Genomic DNA, 17,563 nt, shown 5'->3' on the forward strand with positions numbered 1-17,563 from the left:
CTTCCGTGGCAAAGCAATAAATTGCAGAGATCCTATTACAGAGGAGTTCATCCTGCAAACATGTCACAACAACCTCTCCATCGATGTCCTGGAAGCTCTGGGGGTTGTGTCATCCACAACTTGGAAGGAGTTAAAATCTCGGGGTGAACAAGCTGAGCACTTTCTTAAAAGAAAGAAAGCTGAGAGAGGCCAACCAATGACATCTGCAATCATTGAGAATGCGACTCTCGATCCGAGGTTTCAAAAAGAATATTCTTTCGAAGATGATGAAGCTCCAGCCATCTTGGAATACCTCCTCGCTAATGACAAAATCGAGCTACCACCTATTAAAGATCAGGATGGAGCTAAGAGGATTACGGATCGATTATGGATCCAAATTACTGTGCGTACCACAGAAGGGTTCTTCATCCCACTGAGATTTGCTTTGGACTCAAAAACAAGATCCAAGCCCTAATTGACTCCGGCGTCATAACGACGAAAGAAGTCGAGTAAAGACGACCATAAAACTCCATTGGGTACACGAGTATAAACTGTTTCCCCTCACTCCGAAAAGTATACGAGTATAAACTGCTCCTCGATACTCCAAAAGGTATATGAGTCTAAACTATTTCCTTTCCTTAACGGGAAGTTCCTGGAGAATCCTATATTCTTAAGGATAACCCGAACATATGACTGAGGTTAACGTACTCCTCGTTATACCCAGTGTTACAAAGAAAGCTGGGGGTCGATAATTCATGTAATGGGAAGTTCCTGGAAGAATGTTAAATATAATATTCTTAGGGATAACCCGATTATTATGGACAGAATGATAAATACTAAGCTCCTATTATGATTTTCGAACACTCTTTTGCTGAGATGAGATTCGATCACTTCGTTAGATCAATCTTCCCTCACAAAACCCATTTGGTCAAACCTTTAAACAGTTAGGACCGAAGCCAAAATCCCCTCTCGATTCGTTCCATGAACGAGAGGTCCACAAATTGAACGATCAAACCTTTAAACAGTTAGGATCGTCTCAAATTCCCATCTTGGTCAAACCTTCAAACAGTTAGGACCAAAGCCAAAATCCCCTCTCGATTCGTTCCATGAACGAGAGGTCCACAAATTGAACGATCAAACCTTTAAACAGTTAGGATCGTCTCAAATTCCCATCTTGGTCAAACCTTTAAACAGTTAGGACCAAAGCCAAAATCCCCTCTCGATTCGTTCCATGAACGAGAGGTCCACAAATTGAACGATCAAACCTTTAAACAGTTAGGATCGTCTCAAATTCCCATCTTGGTCAAACCTTTAAACAGTTAGGACCAAAGCCAAAATCCCCTCTCGATTCGTTCCATGAACGAGAGGTCCACAAATTGAACGATCAAACCTTTAAACAGTTAGGATCGTCTCAAATTCCCATCTTGGTCAAACCTTTAAACAGTTAGGACCAAAGCCAAAATCCCCTCTCGATTCGTTCCATGAACGAGAGGTCCACAAATTGAACGATCAAACCTTTAAACAGTTAGGATCGTCTCAAATTCCCATCTTGGTCAAACCTTTAAACAGTTAGGACCAAAGCCAAAATCCCCTCTCGATTCGTTCCATGAACGAGAGGTCCACAAATTGAACGATCAAACCTTTAAACAGTTAGGATCGTCTCAAATTCCCATCTTGGTCAAACCTTTAAACAGTTAGGACCAAAGCCAAAATCCCCTCTCGATTCGTTCCATGAACGAGAGGTCCACAAATTGAACGATCAAACCTTTAAACAGTTAGGATCGTCTCAAATTCCCATCTTGGTCAAACCTTTAAACAGTTAGGACCAAAGCCAAAATCCCCTCTCGATTCGTTCCATGAACGAGAGGTCCACAAATTGAACGATCAAACCTTTAAACAGTTAGGATCGTCTCAAATTCCCATCTTGGTCAAACCTTTAAACAGTTAGGACCAAAGCCAAAATCCCCTCTCGATTCGTTCCATGAACGAGAGGTCCACAAATTGAACGATCAAACCTTTAAACAGTTAGGATCGTCTCAAATTCCCATCTTGGTCAAACCTTTAAACAGTTAGGACCAAAGCCAAAATCCCCTCTCGATTCGTTCCATGAACGAGAGGTCCACAAATTGAACGATCAAACCTTTAAACAGTTAGGATCGTCTCAAATTCCCATCTTGGTCAAACCTTTAAACAGTTAGGACCAAAGCCAAAATCCCCTCTCGATTCGTTCCATGAACGAGAGGTCCACAAATTGAACGATCAAACCTTTAAACAGTTAGGATCGTCTCAAATTCCCATCTTGGTCAAACCTTTAAACAGTTAGGACCAAAGCCAAAATCCCCTCTCGATTCGTTCCATGAACGAGAGGTCCACAAATTGAACGATCAAACCTTTAAACAGTTAGGATCGTCTCAAATTCCCATCTTGGTCAAACCTTTAAACAGTTAGGACCAAAGCCAAAATCCCCTCTCGATTCGTTCCATGAACGAGAGGTCCACAAATTGAACGATCAAACCTTTAAACAGTTAGGATCGTCTCAAATTCCCATCTTGGTCAAACCTTTAAACAGTTAGGACCAAAGCCAAAATCCCCTCTCGATTCGTTCCATGAACGAGAGGTCCACAAATTGAACGATCAAACCTTTAAACAGTTAGGATCGTCTCAAATTCCCATCTTGGTCAAACCTTTAAACAGTTAGGACCAAAGCCAAAATCCCCTCTCGATTCGTTCCATGAACGAGAGGTCCACAAATTGAACGATCAAACCTTTAAACAGTTAGGATCGTCTCAAATTCCCATCTTGGTCAAACCTTTAAACAGTTAGGACCAAAGCCAAAATCCCCTCTCGATTCGTTCCATGAACGAGAGGTCCACAAATTGAACGATCAAACCTTTAAACAGTTAGGATCGTCTCAAATTCCCATCTTGGTCAAACCTTTAAACAGTTAGGACCAAAGCCAAAATCCCCTCTCGATTCGTTCCATGAACGAGAGGTCCACAAATTGAACGATCAAACCTTTAAACAGTTAGGATCGTCTCAAATTCCCATCTTGGTCAAACCTTTAAACAGTTAGGACCAAAGCCAAAATCCCCTCTCGATTCGTTCCATGAACGAGAGGTCCACAAATTGAACGATCAAACCTTTAAACAGTTAGGATCGTCTCAAATTCCCATCTTGGTCAAACCTTTAAACAGTTAGGACCAAAGCCAAAATCCCCTCTCGATTCGTTCCATGAACGAGAGGTCCACAAATTGAACGATCAAACCTTTAAACAGTTAGGATCGTCTCAAATTCCCATCTTGGTCAAACCTTTAAACAGTTAGGACCAAAGCCAAAAAACATTTCCTCCTGGTAAAAAAAATAATAATTTGCAGGCTATTGTTAGTTTTCACCCGTTTCCACCACAAAACCCGGGGTGGTTTCTAACAAAATGAGACAAACACAATGAAAGATTTCTGTAATGCACAACCTTTTCTTAGGGAGTGTTGTCCGGTTGTTTTCCAATGTTTTCCACCCAAAAAACTTGAAACAAACAGCTCCTTAAGGGGGGGTTATTCATTGGTATAATTTTGGAGATATTGGTGTAATTTTGGGGATAATGGGATAATTTTTGGAACAATAATGTTTGGTGTTATTCATTGGGGTATTTGGAACTGGAACCAACTTTGTGGTGTTATTGGTTTGTTGGGATAAATGGGGGACAAATACCCCACTTACCCCCAAATTACCCCAACTATATAAGCTCTTCTCAGCCCCACTCCCCGAATTTACCCTATTTTTTTCGCTGGAACAAGAGGGGAACAGAATTACCCCATTTTTTTTCCGTCGTCGTCGTTCCCGAGCAGGGATTTCCCCACCGCCATCTCCTCCGCCTCCTCCGTCGTTCCCGAGCAGGAGAGTCGAAGACGAGTGAGGGCCGAGGGTCTGAGCGATCCGGAGCGGCTGAGCGGATCTCGAAGCGAGTGAGGTCCGAGGGTCTTCGTCGGCGGCGACGCCGAGATCGAGGAAGAGGAGGGCGAGGAGAGGGCTGGGGAGGAGCGCCTCCTTCGAGGCGAAGAGCGATGAGGCGCTGTGCAAGATCCCGGGGAGAATTGATGCTGATGATGGGCGTCTCGCCTTCTCCCTTTTCCTAAATCCCCCAAACCTTTAAAACTACCCATTTTCATCATTATTTTCCTAACGCAGCAGCAGCAGCAGCAATGGCAGACCTGGCCCCAGTTCAGGTATAAACTCCAATTTGATCAATTTCTGTAATTACTAACGATTTTGATATCTGGGTTTTGTTCTAACGATGACATAAAGGCTGCATATTTGGAGATAATTAGACACAAAACAATTGAAATCAAGAATAGGGTTTTGTTTGTTTGATTTGGGAATTTGTGAAATGATCATCATACCCTAGATTATGGAGCTTAATCCGCATTATCAATTTCCTGTCTGTCAAAGTTTCTTGCTGGGTTTTATGGAAAAGAAATCCCTTTATCTTGTCAATAATTTTCACTGTCAAGAATTAGACATCATATACTACTAGCAAACTGTGTAATTGTCCCACTCAAATTGTCCCATTATCCCATTTTTAATTATAGATGTTTATTATAGATGTTTTTAGATATGTATATCATGATAAACGGAATTCATTCCTATATGAGATGTTCTTTATTGTGTATCCAATCCAGAAGAGACTAACATTGTTTACAAGGAAACACCAATTAAAAACAAGTGAAAGAAAAGCTTGAACACGATAACTTCTTCATCTCCAAAATATTTGAACTCTAGAAGCTTAATAACAACGAACATAGGCGTGCAAATTTCTATTATTGAAATACTAGTTCACCTTTATTATTGCAACATATGGCTTCTCATCCTCAGACTCAGGATATATTTCAATTATTTGAATTCTTATGCATGCTTTGGATAGTGATGGAATTACTTGTAGTGATGGAATTCTTACTATTTTTTTTGAATATATTGTATTAAAAATCTTACTATTATTTGATCTCGTTTCCTAATACAGGATGGAAGATAATCACAATGTCTCTATTTTGCTATTTGATGAGGATACTGCTGATAATCTCCTCATTCGCATTATCAACATGGCTGCACAAATAGGAGGTCTAGTCACGACTATGCTGATTAAAGTGACGGGGAAGGCCGAAATGGTATCAATCACATAGTATTATATAAAGAGTTGTGAAGGATTTCCAGTTCGTTTGCACACAATGAGGACATAAGAATCATGATTTCATCCTTTGCAATGCAATCCTTTCCTGAGTTTCTGAAGTGTTGATGCTTGAAAAGTAGGGAAATGGAAACATGTTAAGATACTGTTCATGGTGATTGTTAGCAGCAGAGGCAGCTTGATCAAGAGAAGTTGTGGTGGAGCTCGGGTTCGGGCGGTTTGGGGTTGAAGGAGGTGGTTCTGGGGGTGCTTGGCGGCATGTGGTCAGAGGGGGAGGTGGTGTTGGTGGTGTTTGGCGCGGTGAGGGAAGGTGAGCGGAGGAGGGTGGTGGCGCAATGGCGGCGGCCACAATTCGATGTTGAAACCATTTATCTTGTGTTGTTGTGATAATTTGATGTTGAAACTATGTGCTTGTGAATTTTCTTGTATTGTTGTGATAATTTGACGTTGAAACTATGTACTTGTGATAATTTGATGTTGAAACTATGCTCTGGTGATTTGTATGACAGTTGGAAAATTTTGTGTTATTAAAGATTTGGGGTTGTATGTTTGAACAATTATTGCAATTAAAAAATTTGTTAATATATCATAAATATTAAAATAAACATCAAAATATTCAAAGATTGATTAATATTAATATTATTATATTTTTTTATTATTTTATATTAAAATAATCTTAAAAATAATATTATTGTATATTATAACTATTATTTATTTAATCATTTGATGTTATGTCAAGTTAAACTTGAATTTAATTGAGCTATAAATATAATATTTTAAAAAGATGTTATACTAAATTGTCCCACTTAAATTGTCCCATTACCCCATTTTACTCCAATTTATCCCACTCAATTATCCTATTGGGTAAAATTACCCCATTGGAACAATTTACCCCAAATTACACCAATGAATAACCCCCCTTACAAAATTTTGAAATTGCTCTTAAGTCCCTCATATCTTTGAAATTGCTTGCAAGTCCCTCAAATCTTTGAAATTTGTTGTGGGTACCTCCAATCTTAAGGTTCTTGCAATTTTGGTTCACCAATGACCAAAATACCCTTCCCTCTTTATCCAACCTGGATCCTCCAAATCCCAAACCTAACTCATGCTACAACCCTACTCATCCCGTGTCCGACCCTCCTTGTCGTCCTTGTCGCCAGCCCCCTCTCTCATAAAATTTCTTTTTCTCTCTGCTACGCTACATAAGATGAATAACAGGGGGGAGAGTTGCCCACATTTGAGTACGATGATTGGAGCTACGGAACAAGAAGCAAGTCGGTTTATCTCAATCAAAGGTCAAATTCCATTAGAGTTTAAACCTCCATATCATTTTGCTCAAACAATATGCAAACACAATGTCTTTGTTAGATAGAGTTTATCAAAAGAGGCTTTTTGAAGAGGGATGGTAAATAATCATTGTTGGCTCTAATGAATTAAAAGTAAGTGAGGCTCGTGATGAGGGGAGGTGGTCGGAGGCAGGCGAGTAAGGTGTTGGGTTTAGGGATTTAGGGGATTCAGGTTAGAGAAGGAGGGGTGTGTATTTTGATTATTGATGGACTTATGAGCAATTTCAAATATTTGAAGGACTAATATGTAATTATTGAATATTTGAGGGGCTAATATCTAAATAACCTTTTTGGATTGATTACATCTTGGTCCCTTTGAAGTATTATTTAGTAAATACAATGATTATATTGAAGTTCGTGTATTCAGATGGATAATCCTAAGATTACTGATTATAATTACACAGGCAACCTTAAAAATTTACGATAGTTTAACACAGTTATTTTGTCGACCTTGGACTCCATTGTTGGATGTTAGATAGAATCACAATTAGGGCTACAATTAGAATTATAACAAAAATTATAGGCTACTGGAGTTGAGATTATAATTATAACAATAAAACTTTACCAGGTAATCATTTCTATAAAAATAATCCTAACGTAAACACTAATCCCAACTCTAACCAAAATCTAACACTAGCTCTGACATTAACGGGCACCCAACAAGAAATTTCAAATTAGCAAAATGTAAATGACGTTGACCTGTCGACAAATTAGCTAAGTTACCGGATTAGTATTCAAACTTGACCTTATTTTTCAACACGGTCTTTATTGTGCTCCAACGTCGATATGGTATTTTGACTTGGCCTTTTTAGCAATAAGCTCATCTTTCTCACTAGCAACGAGGATTCCAATGGACTATAATTTTCTCGAGAAAACGTATTCTATCTCCTTGACCTCTCACAATTATTAAATCTACCATCCTCTCCTTCAACCTCTCTCAATTTTAAATTTCTTCCACCCCTTTACCCAATAAAACCATCTTTAACTATTTCTTTCGCTCTCATCAAATGGAACGCGGTCTTTTATCTTCAACCTCTTACAATTCAAATCAAAACCCTAATCTAAATTGGTATTGGCTTGGATGAAGGTTGTTAGGGTTGGATTGGGATTTGGGTTTGATTTTGGGGAGGTTGAAGGAGAATGAAGGGGCTCTTTGATGAGAGAGAAAGGGAGTCTTATAAGGTAAATAACGGAAAAAGTTTTAATTGGGGGCGAACATTTAATACTTTTGAGAGGTCAACGGGTTGGAATACATTTTCAAAAAAAATGTACAGTTCATCAGAATTCTCACTCCGGGCAAGCAAAAATGGTCTTATCGCTAAAAACGCCAAGCTAAAATACAATATTGACTTTATAAGGAACATCAAAAGCAAACTGTTGAGGGGTGTGTTTTTTCTCGCTTTCACGTGATGCTTATGGAAAGCAGTATGGTAATTTAACCAATTCAATTACGAGTCATTATTCTCATCTACTCTTCTATACAAATGAGAGAACCCAAATTCGCTATTCATGCTACAGTAAATACTACGGTAGCAACATGAAACTGGATAATGTGATTTTTTTGAAAAAATATTGAAGCGCATGAGAATACTGCTACGTAAAGATAGGATTATGCATCAATTTAAAAATACTGTAGCATTTAAATTGGGATTACTGTCACCGTAGTGTACCCGCACGGGCCACGGACTGTCCGCATAAAGAAGCGCAAGAGACTGTTCGTTCCTAATTAAATCCAACTGATCGCAAGTCAAAAATTCCCCCTTTTCTCTCGTCACACCAAAAACCCTAACTCTAAATCTCGAAAAATCCCTTTAAATCTTTCATAAATCCTTTCCATTCTGCTACTATATCCACTCTCCTCGTTACGACGATCATCACGATCTTTTTCTGGAAGAATTTCGTGGAGTATACAGAACTGATTTGAATTAGAAATGGGGATCCTGTCTTGCCTTCGATCAGAGCTTAGGGTTTTATGTTTGGATGGATTCTCGATTATTTCCCCCTTAATTAGCTGAAACTGGTGAGTTAAAGTAGTAATCTTTGATGCTTTATCCCATTTTGTTGCTTTTTCTCTAAGCGATATAGATTTTTTTATTAAGGATCGATTTGTTGCAGTTCTAGTGGACGAGGGAGCAGCTGGATTAGCGTTTTGTTTCTTTTTTCTTTTTGTTTTTTTGGCAGATTACCGCATAACAAGTAATTCTGTGGCTGAATCCATCGTCAGATCTTCAAGGTTGGAACTTTTTTTCTCTCCCTAAATGATGTTTTTTAATCCACGGTTTCTTTAATCTTGCTGCTAATAATAGTTTGATGTCTTTTAATTTGTTAGGCGGTGCTCTTGTTACTGAGAGCACAGCTTAACCTTTTGATATATCTAACTCCTGCGAAAGTTCTTTTTTTAATAACTTTTTTGTTCCAGCTAATACTCTTGATTATGTGTAATTGTATGCTTTACCTTGAATCTTCAAAGCTTTAGTTTCAGTGTTTTGTTGGAATCTAACTAACTTCTAACTAAATGGGGGAAAATGTTTAATTGTTTTGAGTTGGGTCCCTATCACATAGTTGCAACTATAATCGAAATGAAGATTGCTGTAACAACCTGTTGAAAATTGTGTAGAACATTGTCTCCCTAATTGAAGTAGTATAATAACATGATATGATTTTTGTTGATTCTTTTTTTAATCATTTTAGAAAGTAGCTAAGAATTATTAATAGTTTTATAATGACGTGAAGATTTTGGAAAAGCAGTTGATGTGAACACATTGATGTTGGTTCCAGTTACATGTATCGGGAACATGTAGTTGAAAATGCAATTCATTTCCAATTGCAAGAAATCAAGAACACCCTAAATCAATTTGATGGACATCTCTATGTTTTGAATAAAATTTGTAATTTGTTTTCTTCTTCTAGGTTGTAGTGCCGTGGCATTAATTTCAGTTGGAGAAAGGACATCCTATTTGCGAAGATCCAAGGTTTGATTACATTAAATACAAAGTTTTTAATCAGGTCACCATAACTTTAACCTTTGTATCAGCTGTTTATTTATTTATTGGTAGGTTGAACTGTTACTATCACAAAATTTTGGAAATGGAGACCTTAGTTGCTGTTGCTCAGCATCAGAACCAATACTGTAGTAGAAGAAAATCCTGGGCATTGAACCAGTTTTGTTCTTCTCCGTCAAGAGGACCCAAGGGGATCAATTGCTGTACCTTTGAAGCCGGTCTTGGTATCCTTCAATCCCCTCCTTCAGTCGTGTCTTCATTCAACCACAACTATCATGAACCGCAGTCTCCCTGCTTCTACTCAGAACCACCAAAACCAAGCAGAAGAAGCAATCTGATTGCTATTAGTCCCAAACCCACTAGCAAAGGACCCAGCTTTAATGATGGTATCGAGGAATTCTCTGACTCTGAGCTTTGGGCTGGTCCAGCTTACTCCAATTCACCTGCTCCTAGTTCTTTACCTATTCCTAAATTTTCTCTTCGCCAGAAGAGGAGTGTATCCTTAGAATTGCCTCTTCCATCTTTGGGTATTGAACTGCCACCTGTTGCCAAATCTGCACCGCCTTCACCTTCAAGAGAGTCTTTCTCTTCTGCCACTGAGAATCTGAGGAGAATTCTCCATTTGGATATTGCGGATGACTGACAAAATTTGGGTTTGGTTGTTGTACATATACCCTTTGTATATATCCCTACTTAATTACTGAATGGTCAAGTGCGTCTTTACAAGGTTATCCAGAAGTTGAATGTTATTTCAGTAGTACATCTTTAAGATAAGGGGAATGATGTTGGTCTAATCATAATGGAAGAAGATATCGGGACTTTCAAGCTTGGTATGTGGAAAGTTTGGTAATTTTCATTGGAGCCGTACTGGCTGTAGTGTTCTTCGTTTTCTCAGGGTTTGACATCTTAAATGGGAATGGGAAGTGGAAGGAAAAATGGTTGAAGAACTAACATGGTTGGAGGTTTGTTATGGCTAGCGCTCAGCTGCATTCTTCTTCTAGTGTTGTCCGCTGACAGTTTAAGCAAGGAGTTGAGGTTCTGTGTAGGTGTTTCATAGAGATACCCTGTACATGTAGTAGCATGAAGTTAGTTAATTTTTCACATTGTGTAGTTAGATATCTGTAGGTGGTTTGCATGTGTCCTTTCTAGTGTGCATTGAATTGGTTAGCAGTTTCCTTTTGCTTCCCCTTTGCCACTCTTACTTAAGTTCTGACTTCCTCTCTCACTTCCTCTGAACTTTCTGGTGCTTTGCAAGGGCATCAAGTTCTCTTCGCCACTTTCCTGTTTTTTTTGAAGGAAATTGTTTGCGACGGTGAACTCTAAACTCTCATGCTCTTCTCTCTTACAAAGTCTCCTATCTAATGCATTCTATAGTATCGGTCTGAAATAGAGTGGTCAAACTTCCATATTCTGGAGTTCTTTGTTTTGGTATGACATCTTTTCCCTTCTCTCGATTAGTGGTAGCAGTTGCATCATGTAGTATCAGTCGAAGTCGAATTGTTAGGTGAGCTCATTGCAGTGTATCAAATTATGACATCCGTGCTGATGACTTTGTCGAGGTATGATTCATCTCCTACCTAGTGTACTATTGTTTAATGTGTATTGGATTGGAGGCGTTGATCACATTTAATTATGGTATTTGGTTGCCTATTTTGTAGGTGCAGTGCTTAGTTGCTACTTTTGCTGAAGATTATTAGAAGATGTTTGAAGAGAAGGGAAATTATTCTATCAGGAAAGGAATGCTATTAGTTTTACCTTTTACCTATTTCTATTGTAAGCAACAGTTTGAACTATCAAGTGGAACATAACTATCTTTTTTGTGTATTTTCTTGTACAACATCAATATGTAGAGTTTACCTCAGTGTTATATGAACTTAATGTATTTTTAACCATATCAATCTGTTTTCAGTGTTATTGAGACTGCATGTTTCACATAAACTACTAAATTTGTCCTTAATCCCTAAAAATTTTAGTCCTTACATAACCCCCTAAAACCATTGAGTTTGTTCTCAGCTGACCTTAGGACTAGAAACAAAAGAAGACTCTTAGAGCCGCTGAGAGGGGGGTTTTGACGCAAACATCACTTGTGCTTTTACCTTGGCAGCTTCAATCCAACCTCGCTTTGCGTATCAATTATCAATACCCGTTCACCACCCTAACAAGAGAAGGAAGCCTCTGATAAATGGAAGTCCGACGTAGAGACATGCTATATCTAACTAGTGCATCGAACCTTGACTCATCTATTATTAAAAGCAATAAAAATGTCTTAGGGATCCAAAAACATGAGATCCATGTCCCATGATAAGGTGTCGGCTCACTGTCCCATGATGTACTGTTCAAGCTCCCTATCTCATGTCCCATGCAAGGTCCCATGTTTTTAAGTCGCTGAAGCACCACCCTAATATTAAATATCTTATTTAGAAAGTTAGAGCGTGTTTATTTCGTTTCTCTCCATTGGTCAAATTATCATCCCTAGCTCGACCAACCTATCGGTCGTCTGCATGTATCAAACATTAATTACGCCCATGGATAACGTCGGAAATCTTCGCTCCCCTTCCTTTAATAAAAGCATCCAATTAATATACAACTCAATCTCTCGACGCCACCATGGCCAACCTCCTGCCTCTCCCACCATCCTCACGGCCGCCGCCCCTCCTCCGTGCTCGATCGGCCAGCCCAAGCCGGGCCTCACTCTAGACCCTCATCAGCCGCTTCTTCGCCCCGAACGCTCCCGCTTTACTCTCGCAACCGCACCACGATCCAGCTCCGCTCGGAGCTCGTTCGACAGTCGCCTGAGCGCGGCGCCTCACACATCGAGCGCTCGATCCGGACGCCGCTCGGACCGGCCCCGACATCGCCGCCATCGCCCACCGTCCACTCGCGGGTGACCCGGCGCGGTACACCTCGTCGTCCGTGTCCATCGGCAACGCAGACGCCGCAATCCTACTACCTCACCATGGACACCGCCAGCGGCCTCACTGGACGCAGTGCGTCCCTTGCGACCCCTGCTTCCCACCAGTCGGGCCCGGTAATTCAACCCCCAGCTCTCGCCCCCTTCGCCACTCCTGCCCTGGGCGCCGACCCCCTGTTGCCGCAGGCCGTACGAGCTGCCACGACGCGGCGGTGCACCTACTCCATACACCTACCTCGACGGCTCCACCGGGCGCGCAGTCATCTCTTAGGACCGCCTTCACCTTCAAAACCTCGACGCGCTACCCGGAATCGTCCAGGCCTTGCCTTCGGCTGCCACCCACGGGAGCTCCGACCCTCCGCGTCGGCTTCTACGGGCGATCCGTGCGACGGCATCCTCGGGCCCTCGGACGCCAGCCCGGAGTCGTTCGGCACCCAGACTCGGGCCCCCGCTCCGGCGAGGTTCTCGTACTGCTCCTTGCGCATATGAGCAGCAGCAGTAGCAACTTCCTGCGCTTCGGCGGACGACATTTACGATGAACGGCGCCCCCGGTTCAGGGACCCCGTCCGAGACTCGCCACGGGTTCTACTTCCTCGGGCTGAAACGACCTCAGCTGTGGACGGCGACACCTCAACATCGCGCCTGCGGACTTCGACCCTGCGTCCGACTGCAGCGGCAGTGGGGTCATCATCGATACGGGGCCAGCCGAGACCCACCTGTCGGGCCTGCTTACGCCGTTTTGAAGGAGGTGATGGTCGCCTATTTCGACCGGCTGAAACTCGCGCCGGTGGACGGCAGGGAGCACGGACTGAACTCCGAGGTGTGTTACGAGATGCCGCGGCGATTCGATAGTTTCCCGTCCATGACCTTCCATCTGAGAGGGGCGGACCTGAGGATCGAGCCGAGCGCGCTCTTTTTCGTGGGGGATTTCCGCGAGTGGTTCTGTCTGATGATGGAGCCGAGTGACGATCTGACGATCATCGGAGCGTTTCAGCAGTACAACACGAGGTTTACCTATGATCTCGTGAACAGGGAGCTGCTGTTTGTCCCTGAGGATTGTTCTCTTCGTGGGTAAAATTAATTGGTCTTATATATTAATTAACCATGTTTTGGCCCCATCATTGCGTTGATCATACAAGTAATAAAAATCAAGCAAAAGTTTTAACGCAAGGATCATTTTTGTTGTGCTTTTTATGAGAGAGGATGCTTGTTACCAAAAAGAAATACAACATGATACATTTTAGATATAGTAGCGCGTGTACATGCGCACTGTTTCTTAGCACTGTTTACTCGGAGAACTAATGTGCGATTTGAGAGGGTTGAACTCAATTTTTCGATCTCCCCTGATAGTTGATCTCCGTGTTGTGGATCAAAACCTGCACTTCGCTACACCAATAACAGGGGTTAGAGGCAACGAAGGTTGTTTCCTCCTGTGTGCCCTCCGAACGCTCAAGTCGGTAATGTTTGTTGGGTGTACGAAACAATCAAATCGAACCTTTGCCCTTCCGAACCTTGTGTTGAAAGTAGGAAAGTAGGAAAATTCACCACAAATAAAGATCAAAACTTGCAGGAATAATAAAGGAGACGAACACACAGATTTAACGAGGTTCAGCAACGTGCCTACGTTCTTGGGAGCCACACCACACAATTCTTTTATTGATTGAAGAAGAAATACAAGCTCTCAAACTAAGATTTTATCTCTCTAAGATCTCTCTGTCAAAAGCTCTCTCTTTTGATGGTTTTCTGATGCTCTACAAACCCTAAAAACGTTTGGGTATTTATATCAAACCCAGCGCAAACAGAATCTGGCAAACAGCATCCCGGTCGACCACGCAGGTATCGCGGTCGATCGCGGCGGTCGACCGAACCAAAATCCGAGAGCAGAAAATATTATAGGGTTGGTGCGCGACCGTGACGGTCGACCGCCTTCAGCTCCCAGCTCTTCCTGACCCTTGTGCTGACTTGTGGTCGACCGTCGCTGACTCGCGGTCGACCGTCAGGCTGATTGGCAGTTATCCTGGACTTTTTGGACTGTGTTCTTTGTGATTCCAGCTTCGGCTTTAACTTTGGATCTACACTTTAGACTAACAATCTTCCACTTGGAGACCAAAGTGCCATCAATGAGTTTACCCGAACTCTCCTCTTCTTCGCATGTATCTTCTCCTCCCCGAAAAAAATCCTTTCTTCAATCATCAATATCCCGGCGATCTCGCTGATCCTCGTAGTGTGGCTCCCCCTTCATCTTCTACTCGTGAAGAACAACTAAAGTTGCGCACAACTCTAATTTCTCAATGGTGACTGCCTTCGTTAACATGTCCACCGGATTGTAACTTTCTGTCTTCAACTAGCGAACGTATAAAATGATATTTAACGTCGATGTGCTCTGTTCTGGCATGATATACTGGATTTCTTGGCAAGATGTATAGCGCTCTGATTATCACAATAAAGAACACCTTTTCCTTGCTTCAGATCCAACTCTTCCAAGCACCCGTTCAACCAGATCATTTCATTGCTTGTTTCGGTCACCGCGACATACTCAGCCTCGATTGTAGATAAAGTCATAATCTTTTGCAGAAGTGAGACCCAGCTCATTGCTGTTAATGCTAAGGTATAAACATACCTCGTGGTGCTTCGCTTCATATTATGATCACAGGCGAAGTCCATATCCACGTATCCCTGCAGCACCAACTCCTTCCTCCTGAAACATAGTGGTTTGTTCGTTGTTCCCCTCAAGTACCACAATATCCACTTCACGACCTCCTAATGCTGCTTCCCTGAATTGCTTGCAAACCTGCTCATAACTCTCACTATATGGGCGATGTCCGGCCTCGTGCAAACCATCGCGTACATGAGACTCCCAATGGCCGAAGAATATGGCACTCTACTCATATGCTCTCTATCTGCATCTGTCTTAGGCGATTGATCCTCAGATAGCTTGAACTGGCTTCCAAGGGGCGTGCTAACAACTTTAGCATTCTGCATGTTTAAACCTCTGAAGTACCTTCTCAATGTATTCAACTTGGCTCAATCTCAACGTCCCTTTAGCTTCATCCCTACTGATTCACATCCCTAGAATCTGCTTTGCTGCACCCAGATCCTTTATTGCAAACTTCTTTGCTAGCTGCTTCTTCAAGCTGTTTATATCTTCTAAACACGGTCCTGCTACCAATATGTCATTAACGTATAATAACAAAATACTGAAGCTGGACTCAAACATTTTGGAATAACAGCAATGATCCGAATTGCATCTTCTGTAGTCATTGTTTTGCATGAAGTTATCAAACTTCTTGTACCACTATCTCGGAGCCTGTTTTAAAACATATAAGCTCTTCTTGAGCTTGCACACCATCTTTTCTTTTCCTTCTTCAATGAAGCCAACATGCTGCTTCATGTAGATTTTTTCATCCAAGTCACCATGAAGAAAGACAATCTTTAAATCTAACTGCTCAAGAAAGAGGTCTTCTGTAGCTACCAAACTCAACACCACTCTGATGGTTGTGAGCATCACGACAAAGGAAAATATTTTCGTGTAGTCCACTCCTTCCCGCTGTTGAAACCTCTTCACTACTAATCTGGCCTTGAATCTCTTGCTTCCATCGCTCTCCTGCTTGACCCGGTAGAATCATTTGTTATGTAAGGCCTTCTTCTGTGCAAGTAGCTGGGCTAACTCCCATGTCTCATTAATGAGTAGAGAATTCATCTCCTCCTGCAAATATGGATTTTTTCACCAATTCTTTGTAAAACAAATTTGTAAAATTACAGATATTTTTGAGAGCAACGGTTTGTGAAAGAAGTGAATTTAGATGTCTGAAATCATAGACTAGATATAAGTTTGAAAAAATTGTTTCCAACAATCACACCCTTTGGAAAAAAATAGTCTTCTTTCAAAAGTCACTTGCCTGTTGATATTTTAATAATTTGAAAATTTAAAACAACAATAACAGTAATAAAAATTAATATATTCAAAAATATATATAGTAAAAAAGCCGGAATATTTGAACGGCAAAAGTGCTAAGCACATCTAATAATCGCATCAAAATCGCGCTACCCGCACGCGGGTTTAGATCGAGGTCTATGCCTTGACCCATTTATCAAAGCCAAATATTCATTAAATGTTTTTAAACCTCTAAAAGAATACTCAAATATCCGATGTGCGACTATCTTTATTTTTTTTACAAACAAATACTAACAGCAATCTCGGGCACATATCGCCCATATCAAGCACTTGATCTGGATGCACGGTCCTGATCATTTCAAAATCACCACCGTCCGCCTGTCCGTCCGCGCACATAGCGGGCTATACCTCGCCTTCATATCCATCGGCACGGACGATGCCAAGCAGTCCTAAATCCCCGTGATGGATACTCGGCAGCAGACTTACCCATCTGGACGCAATTTTGCTACCCCTGCTACCCCCCAATCATCCCTAGTCTTTGACCGCAAACTCTCACCTTCTTTTTGCCTTTTTCTGCCCTGCAATGACCCCCTTGTGCACGTTAACCCATGAATGTCACGATGAGCCGGCCCCTACGTCATTGGCGTCATCGGTACCCTTCACCTTTGAAACCTCCACGGGCCGGCCTCGCTAGCTTTCGGCTGTACGCATGATAACGCTGGCCTCACCCTTTTCACCGGCAAAGTGGAGGGCCTTAGGGACCTCGACGCTAGTCCATTATCATTCGTCACCCGACTCTGCCCTCGCTCCGGCTGAAGGTTCCCGTACTGCCTCCTCCTTCCCGGCGTAGCCTACAGTAGCTACTTGTGTTTCGGAGATGATATCGCAATGGACGGGCAAATTCACGGAACCCCAATGGAGGATCGTGATGGGTTATACTATCTCGGTTTGACTTGTTGAGGTGATTAATATGCGAGTATAGTCCTACATCGGATAAAATAAGAAAGAGTGATGTGTTTAAATAGGAGTTTTGGTCAATGCCTAATAGCTATAGTTTTTGGATTAAAATTAATTCCTAACCTCTGTTTAAGGCCCATTAACTCTAGACCATCTGATATGATCTGCTTACAATGTTGTGAAGGAGGTAATGCCCGACTGTTTCCGACGCATGTTGACCTAAGCGAGCGAGTGAACGGCAGGCATGATCGTGGTCTGTGTTAGGTTATATGGAGCCTAATTTTCAGACCCGAC

The 17,563-nt window shown here is 41.7% G+C and overlaps 1 protein-coding gene and 2 long non-coding RNA genes across 3 annotated transcripts; all 3 read left to right on the top strand.

The window, feature by feature from the left end:
- LOC109842853 lies at positions 8,224 to 9,481 on the top strand. The gene is made up of 3 exons (XR_002247411.1): positions 8,224 to 8,524; positions 8,620 to 8,737; positions 9,415 to 9,481. It is a non-coding gene; the product is annotated as an uncharacterized LOC109842853 (long non-coding RNA).
- On the top strand, positions 9,592 to 10,149 carry LOC109844063. Its single transcript, XM_020413074.1, has one exon. It carries the CDS (start codon positions 9,592 to 9,594, stop codon positions 10,147 to 10,149), a length of 558 nt encoding a protein of 185 aa, XP_020268663.1.
- On the top strand, positions 10,157 to 11,420 carry LOC109842854. The gene is made up of 2 exons (XR_002247412.1): positions 10,157 to 11,065; positions 11,165 to 11,420. It is a non-coding gene; the product is annotated as an uncharacterized LOC109842854 (long non-coding RNA).

The sequence above is a fragment of the Asparagus officinalis genome, chromosome 5 (genome assembly GCF_001876935.1).
Source record: "Asparagus officinalis chromosome 5, Aspof.V1, whole genome shotgun sequence".
Lineage (NCBI taxonomy): Eukaryota > Viridiplantae > Streptophyta > Magnoliopsida > Asparagales > Asparagaceae > Asparagus > Asparagus officinalis.